Below are 12,741 nucleotides of genomic sequence, written 5' to 3'. Positions count from 1 at the left end.
GAAGCACTGAATCAAAATGCAGTTGTGCTGGCAAAGTTCAACTGTAATGAAGAAGCTGAAAATGGCAACATCTGCTGGCCAAATCCAGGATGTATGGGTCATGCAAATTGGAGATCATGATCAAACAGTTAGCCACAATGTAAGACATCTTAATTTATTACTACTAGTATTATCACATTTAAACAGACTCAACAAATGAGCACAATGAGCATTACATTACACCAATAAAGCTTCATTTGTGGCGATCTTGCCACAATCCTTTTGCTCAATGCTGTTTCCACGGCGATTGGGATAGGGTAGCAGATGGTCAGCATCTCATCTTTCCCAAGTAAATATTATTAACATTTAAGTTTATCATTGATGTGCACTATTATCCAATAATGCAAAAAAGATTAATGTTGAGAAGCAGAACTGTTCATGGCCACAGTTATACAATACATTATGGATGTTGGTAGAACATTAAAGCACAAGGATTACTCAAGACAGAACAGAATTCAAGCTGGATGCCCTGTTGGTTAAGTTTAGCAGTTTAACTTGTAAACTTAGCAAGCAGATGTGTTGTGTGATCTGTTAGTATATTAAGTAGACATTTTTAATATTACTATCAAAATCATTATTTTAACATCAATTCATTTATTGAATATTTTGTATATGGTTACAACACAATGTGTTGTATAAAACTGTATCTTTGTCCATGTTACACGACTAATACCTGAAAAAACCTTAGTTTAAGAAATAAAAAAACTTTTGCTGTTTGTCTCTGCCTCAGTTAATTATTTAACAGAACAATGTGAAAATCAAGTTAATCTTTATATTACTAGAGTTTTTTGAGTGTCCTCGTACTATTAAAAAGACATCATTTACGGCAATAATAATTTTTTGCATAATTATACATTCTTTCCATCTCCAGCTTAGCGGTGTCAGTACTGGTCTAAAAAAACCCTCAAGAGTGTGTGAACAAACAGGAAGCCAAAGCTTAACACTCACCGGCATTAGAGATGCGTCTCCCTCTTTCCCAGTCCTGCTGCTCTCTGTCCAGCTGCTCCTGCTGCTCCCTCTCTAGTCGCTCTCTCTCTGCCTTCTCCCTCTCCATCAGCTCCTGCTCAGCGCGCTCCTGCTCCAGTCGCTCCCTCTCAGTCTGCGCCTCCATCTCCTGACGCTCTCGTTCCTGGCGCTCTCGCTCCTGCCGTTCGCGCTCCAGCATCTCTCGCTCCAGGCGCTCTTGCTCTTGACGCTCTCGTTCCAGGCGGTCCCGCTCTTGACGCTCACGCTCCATGTCCTTCTGTCTCTGCAGCTCCTGAAGCTGCCTGGAGGAGGAGAGGAGAGGAAGAAGTGAAAATAATGCAGATCTATTATATGTTTGTATATTTTGGCAGTAATACTTCCAAGATCAAAGATTTAACAGATCTTCCTAAATAGATCTCAATAAAAAGAGAAAATCCAATAGCTGAGGAGATGATAGAGCAAAAATGTGAGATAAAATTTGAACAAAAGAGGCAGAACCAGTCAAATGTGGTAAATTAGTGTGAGGCCTGACCCCTCTAACCCACAGGCAATTACTGATGTCATTACATAAGACATGTCATTATATAATAATTGCTCTTAGGCACAATAGCCATGGTCTTATGCAACCACAGCCAGCTTAGCTAAAATTTGGGCACATTAAAAACACACACTGATTTGAGGACTGCCTGAGGCTGGACACATCTGCAGTCAGCCAGCTATTTGTCTGACTGTTGAAACACAATGAAATAGAAGGGCTTAAGCATGGTGTGCTCATAGATATTCAGCACCATTTGAGTGTGCATGTGCAGATTTGGTCACTAGGTGTCAGCAGAAGGCAGCAGCAGAAGGCCTTGGAATGTGAGCCTGCAGCATCAGTAATGGGTCTGTGTTTGCATGCATGCAGGTGAGAACATTTACTGTATCCGTGACTCCATAAAAATAATCAAACATCAAACAGGCTGACAATAAGATGCCTATCGCCTGAATTTGTACACTAGGTGATCAGATAGTGTAGGCACACTGTTCACAGTCTGCTGACTTCTTCCACTATAACTTGAGAGCTAAGGACTAACAAGACAGTGTGCAATACTCTATGGGGCCTGAATGCTTTCTGGATACCTGAAACAAGCCTGGTATAACCTATTTGGCTTACGTTTGGACAGAAATTTAGAAATAATGTTCAGGTTTACTGACATTTTGTCATGTAGGTTTTCACAAGAGAAAAACGTCAAAAGTCAAGTTTAGATAGAACTGAGGCCAGATTAACACTCTAATCCCAGGAAACTCCTTGATCATAGCACTTAGCAAAAACTCTCTGTTTTGCACATTCACGTGTGAAGGTAGGGGTATCCTGATTTTCTTCACAATCAACGAGCACGACAAAGTACTAGAGTTATATTAGTTACATCAACTGATTATGCATAGAGGTTTTTAAAGATTGCCCCTATTAATGAGGGAACATGGCCAACTACCCCTACTGACTGAAATGAGGGGGCACTTAAAATAAAGCTGTAGGGGCAATAGAACAGGAAATGGGATTGGGCCCTGAGCCAATGAACAAAAAAATAAAGAACATACAATATTTTGCAGAAGAGCTACATAATAGACATCAAAAGAACACAGTACATACATTACTGCCACTTTTCCCATCTCTGCACTTCCTGTAGCTGCCCGCATCAGGTTCAAAGCCCTGACCTTTACTTACAAAGTGGTGAACTCAAAAGCACCGGCTTACCTGAACTCATCCTGGTCTCCAATCCCTCACACTCACTGTGCTCTGCAAGTGAACAAAGTTTTGTGGGCACCTCACCTCAAAAAATCCCAGGAAAAATCTTTCAGCTCTGTGGTCCTACGATGGTGGAACAGCCTACCTACCTCTGAACCTTTTTCTGCACCTAAATCTTTGTATGCGCGTGAAACCTTAAAAAAAATGTTGCACTTATACCCCATGAAAATATAACAACTCTTTTTAGAGCACTTTACTTCGTCTCCTTGGCTTAGATATTTGCTTGCTTTGTACCTCACCTGTAAGTCGCTTGAAATGTAAATGTAAAGGAAAGGTACTAAAGATGTCTTTCAACACAAAGTGTGAAGGATTTGTATGAACTAGTATATATGGGCCTGCATGGTGGGAACACGATGGGAGGCAACAGATGTAGGCTGTGGGAACTGTATCACGTCTGTCAAGTTTCAACTGTCAAGTTCAAACACCTTCTAAGTTTATTTGGAAATCTTCAACTGTCAAACTTGATTTACTTGCGTAATAAATTATACTGGCTGTAAATGACGCATGACATGACAACATGCACTTTCCCTCTGTCAGGTCATCTAGTCTCACTCATCTTGTTCTGCTGAAAGTTGACTCACAACTAAAAGTCAATCATCAGCATTAATGTTGCTTAATGCAAACACACTCCCTTACCTTTCTGTCTGCCAGAGTGACAAATTCAAACCTCACTAACAGTGATACACACACACACACACGCACACGCACACACACACACACACACACACACACACACACACACACGTCACAAGGCATGTTGGGACTAGGGCTGCCACTTTTAATTTCAAAAAGTTGAATTTCAAACATTGCCTTTAATGGGGGTAGGGGGTTTACAGCAGAGTTGGTTACCAAAATTCAATCATCACCTTTTCCTGTTGCTGCCCCATTGATATCTCAGTAATAGTAAGGGAACATATTTGTTCTTAAGGCTTGAGAGAAGGCATGGGTAACAGGCTAGGGATAGAGTGAAGTTTAGGTAATGATTATGGTTGAGTGAACCTTATATTTATGTGAAAACAGACTTTGCGTCACCCAAATCCTGCCCCCTTATGATCTAGGGCCAACCATGATCTACACTAACGTTATGTTTTTGCACAAATACAAATGGACATGTGTATACACATAGACGTGTATTTTTTCCTATTACAAACCAAAAAAGCTGTGGTATTAGTATTATTATTGTTCATTTGTTATTTTATCAGGTAGTACAACCTAGCTTGCCATTTAGAACGTCAGACAAAATTACTTATGCAAACTACACTGAGCAGTTTTAAATACTACTTAATAAAACCTTGATATATATATATATATATATATATATATATATATATATATATATATATATATATATATATATATATATATATATATATATATATATCAAGGTATATAAAGTAAATGAAATATTTTCTTTTTTACTCCTACAAAGCTTCAATTAATTTAAACAAATGTTATTCATCACCATCACTACACAGCTGCTGCAGGTTTACGGCAGTCGTTTTTGTTCCTCAAGTCAACGCTAAAGGTTTAGTAAATCATGGCAGCTGCAGCAGAGTAGTACAAGTTGGCAAAAGAGGTTCAGTGTAAATGTTTCAAAATACCCAAAGCGGATTATCAGAAAACAACAGGTGGTTTGTACGCTGTGCAAAGTGTCACTGGGATACCACAACAGCATTGGCATTATGAATAAGCACCTGAAGAGAAAAACATGGGGGCTATTCTGTATAATAAACAGCAAGAATAGGAAAAATTACCTTAACTGTTGTATAATTATATTTATTAAGTCAGAGTAGTATGGAGAAACTTTTGATATTTTTTGTGTTTGCAGATGCCAAACTCTGCCTGCTACCTTATAATTTCCACTCAGTGTTCACAGTGAGAAAATGTTTAGCCGCTGAGATTATTCTACGCAGATTGACGGCACCAGTGAATGTCTACTGTGTGCGTTTAGATTGAACTATTGTCTTAATTATTCAACACAGTGATAAAGGAAAAGTCATCAGTGGAAGTTCTATAACAACATCAAAAATTTCCAAAATTTAAGCTATGTACCCCTACTGACGATTCTAAAACGATCAGTAGGGAGAGTTTCAGAAAAGGTTTGAAATTTTCCCACAGATGTGCCAAACAACTACTGCCATGAATTTGATCAGTTTTGCTGCAAGAGTAAGCGGGACATTTTTGTCTCATAAAAGGATACTTCCATGGTATATGTTTCATTTATTACACTGGAAGGACATATAGCTTTGTGTCGTTAGTTTACTTAATAAAAAATAATCAAAATTACAATGTAAAAACTGAGTGGGTTGTAGTTTGTTTGTGGTGCTCATGGGCCCAAATATTCCATGTGCCTACACTAAAAGACAAGATTAATCTTAGTGGAAGTTAAATATAGTTTAAAGATATTCCAAGACACTCTGACTCTTCAGGTATAATGATCAAAATCCTTTAATATTACATGGCTGACATCAATGGGATTCAGCTAGAAGTCTTAATAATAATGTGTTACATGATGGAATACAGACACATAGACCTTGTCACTTTAAATGCTGAAATCCAAAATGCTTCCCTCCCCTCTAATTAACTTAGGGACAACCTCAATACCAACTGCTTTAAGAGACTTAGGGTTGCTGCCATGTGTCATTTTATAACGTCTGGCCTCAGAATATTGCTCATTGCCAACTTAAGTAGCAGATTTATGTTCAGCAATTCTCTCCGTAAGTTTCTATTTAACTTAGTGCTGCCAAGTTGGCAATACCAGCATAAAAACATCCACAGGGGCACTACAACACAGCAAAAGACATTTTTTCATGAATCCATTGACTACAATTGTTGATCATAAATTCAGATCAACAAATATATATCAATATAAATGTTGGGGTTGACACGTTAGGCAAGCAGTCTTGGAATCCAGAGGCAAATGACTATGTGTAACTTTATCTCCAAATTATAGGGGCTAGTTTCTAACTTATAATGGGCCTCCTTCTAAATGTACTCCCAGTGACAGAGTCACATTGTAAGATTTGTCAATTACTGAATAAGATGGAAAATAATGGGAAAATAAATTGAGTATGTATTGTAATCAGCCACAAAAGGCTGAGACTTTCACCTCAAGACGCAGAATATTTATCTCTGGGTTTGACCGAGTCCAGAAGGCTTCTCTCTCGTTCTGTATGTTCCTGTGCCTCTGAGTCTGTAACCCAGACTCAGAGCTTCTGTAAACTGGTGTTTCCATGGACAGCTGCACCCTCATACACATACACACACATAAACTGCCCCAGTTCTCACGGTGTCTCAGTGCTCCACTGATGTCATTAGAGAATCACAGAGCTAACCTGGATTCATGGCCGATTTAAGTGTGGCAGGGCCATGTCTCTGAGGATTTTACAGCCTCTTCAGGGAACTCTTCTTATTTATGATGATATATTATCTCAGATAGTAAATTAATCTCAGTGGGATGCTTAGTACTGTAACAGCAGAAGACCATTTTCATGATTAAATACAGCATATCTCATGATGTAGCAGGCAGATCAGAAAGAGCTAGAAAAGATAAATGCCATGAAATAGCAGCCAAATTCTGGCAGGCTGTAACTGGTACAGTTGCAAAAGTTTATCTATGAGCAAGGTGGCAGATAACATGGTAAAAAATGTAAGTGTTTGTTTCGTCAGCGCAGAGAACCATTTTTTTCAGGGTCGCACAGGCCTTTAAATCTTGTCAGGCAAACTCCAAGTAGGATGTCACATGACTCTTACTAAAAATGGCTTCTGTTTAGCCAGTCTACCATAAAAGCCTGACTAATGGAGTGTTACTGAGATGGTCATCCTTTCTGCAAAATTTCCCTTCTCTGCAGAGGACTTATAAATCTCTGTTAGATGGAACTTTGGGTTGTTGTCCAGTTACTCAGTTAAGTCCTGGCAGTTCCAATATTCTTCCATTTGACAGTTATTGATATCACTGTGATTCCAGGTAAAACCTAAAGGATTGAAAATTAATAAATGAATCCAGCTTAATCAAAACATGTGATCATTAAAAACCTACTTTAGGTTAATAGGAGTTACTGCACAAGAGGAAAACAGCACTTTGACTTACTGTGGCGGACATGTGTATGCTGTGATGTTCACTAGAGCTGAGGCACTGCTTTAGAGCCCCCTAAAACTATTTAGTAGTTCCAGTTCACAATCCTGGGCATTTCCACAGGACACATTGGCAACCTGTCACCTTTCATTCTCTTTAACATCTCAGTATCTCTGTCATCTCCATCCAGAGGAACTTTTGATGAGCAAATTCCAACAGAGAAACCTAAACTAACAAAGACAGCATAATTTGTCTTCTGCATGTGTGTCTTTATGTTGGTATTTTGTTTGCCTCTGTGACTAAGTACACAGTCACAAGGGACAGGGAGCCTATTGTTTCAATTGCCAGAGGGACACCTTTTAGGTTAGCGCAGCTTTTCAGTGGATGTCATACAATAGCAATGCTCACCCTCTCAGCACACACATTCCTGTTTAGTGAGAACAGCTTCTCTCACTGCCAACATTTAAGAAGTACAACTCACTTTCATGAAGAATGGCAAGTACATGAGAAAACCCCAAACCTCACTGCTTATATGAGCTACAATCACACTTTTGAGATAACTTTCAGTAAACTGCAATCACAACTCTATTTCTTTTAGGTAAGCTAACTGCTACAAGATTACTTTTCCTATTAATAGAACGAGGATACTGTATGTTGATCATTTACATAAATGCCAGGGGTTTATAGGTTACATACATCTATACTTTTGTCTTCCAGAACACAACTTCTAAAAATGTGGGGTGACTGAAAAAGTTTGAAAGCCCACTGAAAAAGACCACCACAGAGTCAAAAGAACTAATAAATGAGTAAGAGTCTAAATACATAATGGTCTGAACTATGTCAACTAAGGAGTATCGCCTACATTTGAGTAACATAAACAAAGTTTTAAGCTGTCTATATACTTCCTGCTTCCAATAGGGAAAGCGCGATTCTTGTCTTTCCACGCCTCCTTCTGCTTTACTGGGAAACATCACAGGATTCAAAGCTGCAAAAGCCTCCTGCACCGTTAAACTGGCATCTCACTCGCCTCCTGACAAGAGTTGCCAGGGAAACTGTTGCTAAGGGAGTGTGGGCAGTATGCACATACATGCATTCGCACACATGTTCCTCTTTGCAATACCATACTATGACTGAGTTCAAGACTCTAGTATTTGGGGTTATTCAAAAAAACATCACTTATTGTTGAAATTAAGAGGCAAAGAATATAAAGCACAGGAGCAAAGATGGAAGACAAATAATGTTATTATAGGATCTAGAGTCACAAGGTATGCCAAATAGATTAACAGATTGAGCTGCAGATTCTACAGTGGAGATAAACCTGAGGAATTTATCCGGGAAACTATTTGACATGAAACAGTCAACCCTATGTTTTATTAGACCAATGGAAAATAGTAAGTGGGCTAAAATGAAACACCTAATCCAAGAAAATAAAACTACACAAAGTGAGAATGTAGCAGCATCAGTTTGTACTGAGTACTGTACACCATTATGTTTGGTTCCAGTCTTGTCTAACAGATGCCACGGCAGGAGACACCTGTCAGTAAGGAGAAACTTGAGATGTTACCTTCTCCTTTTCACTATTAGTCCATCACAGTCTTTTCACACCCACTGTTTCCACAATTCAGCCTTGCAGCAACACTTGTCCACAAGTCAATGGTGCTAGATGGAAAGTACCACATTTCATGGCAAGTTATCCAGTAGTTCGTTTGACACTACACCAAAGCAGTGCGGTGATTGACATTTTGCTATCTCTAAAGTCACACTAATAGCTAGGACTTTAAGTTGTTACAGCCGAAAAAACAAAACCTCTTAACTGAGAAGGAAGAGAAGAATTATGCATTCTTGCCCTGTACTCTACTTTGTCTCTAGATGTACAATAATGAAACCATTGATTGTTCACCAACTTCCCCTCTTATTCTTACTTGCCAAAAAGAACAGCTTTAACTTTGAGCTGAATATCTATAACACATAGGTTCACGTCAGGCTCTGAGGAAAATAGCCACTCCTAAAATATGTACATAATTGAGCCACAACATTAAAATCACCTACTTAGTCTTGCGTAGGTCCCTCTTTATCTCCAAAATACAATAAACACCCCAAGATCTCTGACCTCTGGTGCCCTCTGGTATTTGGTACCAATATGTCAGCAACATATCAGTCCTGTCAGTTAGGAGGCCTACATGGATATGACTTGTTTTTTTTAGCACATCTCACAGATGCTCAATCAAAATGAGATCTGAATGCATAATTTCCATAGCGCATACTGGTATAGTCTCTTCCCTAGGTAAATGACCTATACACTGAGATATTCACATGATGTAAAAGAAAATGTGACTCATCAGACCAGGTCAGGTTCTTCCATTGCTCTATGGTCTATGGCTGATCGGTGAGTTTGAGTCCTGAGTTTAATCTGAACCATGACAACACAAGGTGATTAAATGTGAATAGGATTCTTGTGCTTCTTCTCACTTGACACAAGGATTTCAACATTAATGTTGACAAGAGTTTTATCCTGTGTATGTGAAATACCAGCAGGTAATGCTAACATAAATCTACACATGCTTTATTTTCAAATGCTCTTCCTCTACCATTTCTCCATCCTCAATTTCATTCAAGCCGATGCAACACATTATCCTTTCTCTCTCTCTCTGACACACACTCCCGCGCTCCCACGCACCACACAGCTATTTATACCACAGCCTATTATTTCCAGCTCATGTCTTTTTAATCTGAGGGTAGCACCCTGCATTTCTGAACAGGTGGTTTATCTGCTCTCTTTCCCTCAGCCGTCCATGAATCCCTCACACATACGAATGAATATTTTCATCATCTGTCAATCATCCCTGAAGCTGCATGGCTGGGGTGCTCTAAGGCTTACTCATCCGTGTATCTGTTTGTTGAATAGGAGCATAAAAAAAAGAGGTGGAGGTAGAAGTAGATAAATAAAGAAGTAGAGGTTAGGCAGAGAAAGAAAAGGAGATGTGCACCATAGCTTTCTGTTGTCACGTGACCCTGTGGAAAATCCTATTACAGAGACACTTGGATTTTCCAGTTTTTCCATAGATAAATGTTCTCAGTGTTTCTCCTCACATGGTGTGGAGACCCACAAGTGAGCAAGAGAAGAACACACTAATGAGTCTGGAATGTGTATTATTGAACGTGTGTGGTCACTGAGGAATGAGGTGGTCTTTTCAGTGGTTAGATGATCTTCTTTAATAACACTGAAAGGAAAGAAGAAAAGAGGAAGAACATGTTCTTTCCTGTAAACACTCCATTCTATTGTTCGTTTTTTTACTTCCTGCTGCTCTACAGTAGATCCATTTCAGCCTCAGAATTACACGCATTCCTGATGAAAACATCATTGTAACTAAATTAAATAGGACAGCCAAAAAATGTATGGGTAAAAGTTTGCTATCCTAGAATGTTTGAAATTGTATTATCTCGTACTGTAGTTTGGAATCAGAGATGGAAATTTTACAGTGAGAAATGTCCAGGGATCAAAGGATGGTAATAGATTCTGCCTGCAAGTTTACCAAATGTCTACTTTTGAGTATGTTTCTATATACACTACTGTACCTTATACCAGTTGTAGAAAGCCTGAATATGTTAGCTGGAGTACTCCACATAACCAACCCCACTAAAGTGGCATTCACCCCGTTGACACACATATTGTAGCTTAAAACTCATACAGTTTAGCACAGCAGTCTTCACAGATGATTATTCTCAACTGATGTCTGTTGAGAGATTGTTGCTCTTCCTTCCACTACTACAACTTCAATCTTCTGCTGGTGTTCTGGTATTCTGTTGGGTTTAAGTCAGGGGACATACTTGGCCACGTCATAGTTTTCACTTTTTCTCTTCTTTAAAAAACTTTATGATAGTCATGTTTGAAAATTCCTCTCCTGCTTCTTGAGACTCGGTGCATTAAGAAATATTAATACTGTACATCCCATAAAAGTACACTGCTACATCTATGTGTCATGGTTGGAAAGATGTAGTCTATGGTAATCCTGGCCAGATTCACATTAAATACCCAGAACCATAGCTTACTGAAACATAGTTGTACTGGTGATTTTTTTTTCTAGCATAATGCAGTTATCAATTGTGGGTTGAGCATATTCCAGCTGAAGGCAAGCAGAGCCAAAACATTTTTGAGCACAGCAATACCACTGCCAGAACACCACTATAAGAGGAAGGTTGGCAGCTGTGTCTGTTACAATAAACAGACAAATGTTAACTTTTAAGCAAAGCCACAGGACAGTCAGGCATTTGGAGTCAGAATCCTCAACAAACCAGTGCCAAGTGAAAGGTGTCTGCTCTTGAAGACAGTGAAGCTAGTTGTATTTGGGATATAGGCAAAGACAGCCTGGCCTCACAAGTGTCTAATGGATGAGTAACACTGTGGCTGCAAAGTGGATGCTACAGAAGAGAGCACTGGTAAATTATGTCACATATCAACAAAATATAAAACTCAATATCAGGATCATAGTGCAAATCAACCAGCCTCAAAATCCACAGCTGCTCAAAAAGCCAGAAATGGCCCAACAAGACTTTTTCCAAAGCTTGCAGTATGTTAGCTTTCCATTTAAAGAAGCTGAAGATTTGATGTGAAAGTGTGCTGTAAATTTAATACTACCCTCTCCTACTCCTCCTTCACCCTTCTTTCTTCTTTCATTCTATTCTCACTGTGCTCTAACACACCCTTCACTCACTCTCCTAACGGGCTGATATTGGTCTCTGTATCAGCAGATGACCTCAGTCACTGATCCACTCACTGCCTGTCTATCATCCGACGCTAAATATGGAGCATGGCTGGAAATGAGAGGAAAAACATGAAGAGGAGAGGGGAGAAGTGAGATAAGAAAATAAATAAATAAATAAATGAACCTAGGCAGCAACAAAAAAGGTGAAAGACAGAGTGCTAAAGGGCAAAAGAAGGCACTGGAAAATAAAGAAAAGGAAGAAAAGGGAAAGCAGCCATACAGTATTCATTAGTCTCTCAGATTCTGTATAATTCCTGACATATCCAAGTTCACCTTAAACCAAATAAGACTATTTCACTGACTCACCTCAAAAATGCTTTACAACTAATATATTGTACAGGGAGAGGAGGAAGAAAAAGAGAGCAACCGGAGATTACATGATTGCCTGATGACAGAATGTAATATTAATAATAATCTATATTCTTACATAGCAGATTATACTGTAGAGGGAATATCACCTCTAACCCTGGTGCTGCCAGTGTAGATAGAATGAACAACAGGGCCAGGAGAGTGGTGAGAGTACACAGCCAAGGAAACAAAAAAGCAATAGGCATAATATGAACCAGCCTATGGCGAGTGAGAAAGGTGGATGAAAAACTGTACTCAGATCATTTACTTTGGTAAAAGTAGAAAAACCATAACATAGAAATACTTACTATGTTACTTAATATGTTACTGTCCAGCATTCAAAAGGCTACTGAAGTAAAAATACATATGTAACAGCTCAGAAAATACTAAAAGTACTGTTTTTGCAAAGTAATTCATTTTACATTAATGAATATATTATTATTTGATTATAATAAATAGTGATGTAATGATTTTTCCAAATCCATGGTTTAGTTCAAAACTTGACTTTAAAAGCCACAGTTTATTTTACACTTCAAAATTTCATTTATTTTTGATTTCCATTACTTGGGTATGAGTGGTTTGGCACCTCTTAAAGCATGGATGACCTACACCAGGGGTGTCAAACTCAATTGCACAGGGGCCCAAAATCCAAAACACACTTTAGGTCGCGGGCCGAACAGGATAAACATTTATTGAGCACACTAAAACTTTTAAAACGTAACTTTTTTTAACATAAACCTTAAATAACTTATAATATTTTGCTC

The 12,741-nt window shown here is 38.7% G+C and overlaps 1 protein-coding gene across 7 annotated transcripts in view; it reads right to left on the bottom strand.

Annotated features, from left to right (window-relative positions):
• enah (ENAH actin regulator) overlaps positions 1–12,741 on the bottom strand; it is a 101,475-nt gene that overhangs the window by 18,648 nt on the left and 70,086 nt on the right. For all 7 annotated transcript variants that reach the window (XM_026341262.1, XM_026341263.1, XM_026341261.1 and 4 more), the window contains one exon: positions 988–1,307. In XM_026341262.1, the coding sequence (XP_026197047.1) occupies positions 988–1,307 (320 nt within the window). The remainder of the gene's footprint in view (positions 1–987; positions 1,308–12,741) is intronic.

This window comes from Anabas testudineus, chromosome 24 (genome assembly GCF_900324465.2).
Source record: "Anabas testudineus chromosome 24, fAnaTes1.2, whole genome shotgun sequence".
NCBI lineage: Eukaryota > Metazoa > Chordata > Actinopteri > Anabantiformes > Anabantidae > Anabas > Anabas testudineus.
Note: the sequence above shows the minus strand (reverse complement) of the source record. Positions and strands in the feature narration are given on the sequence as shown.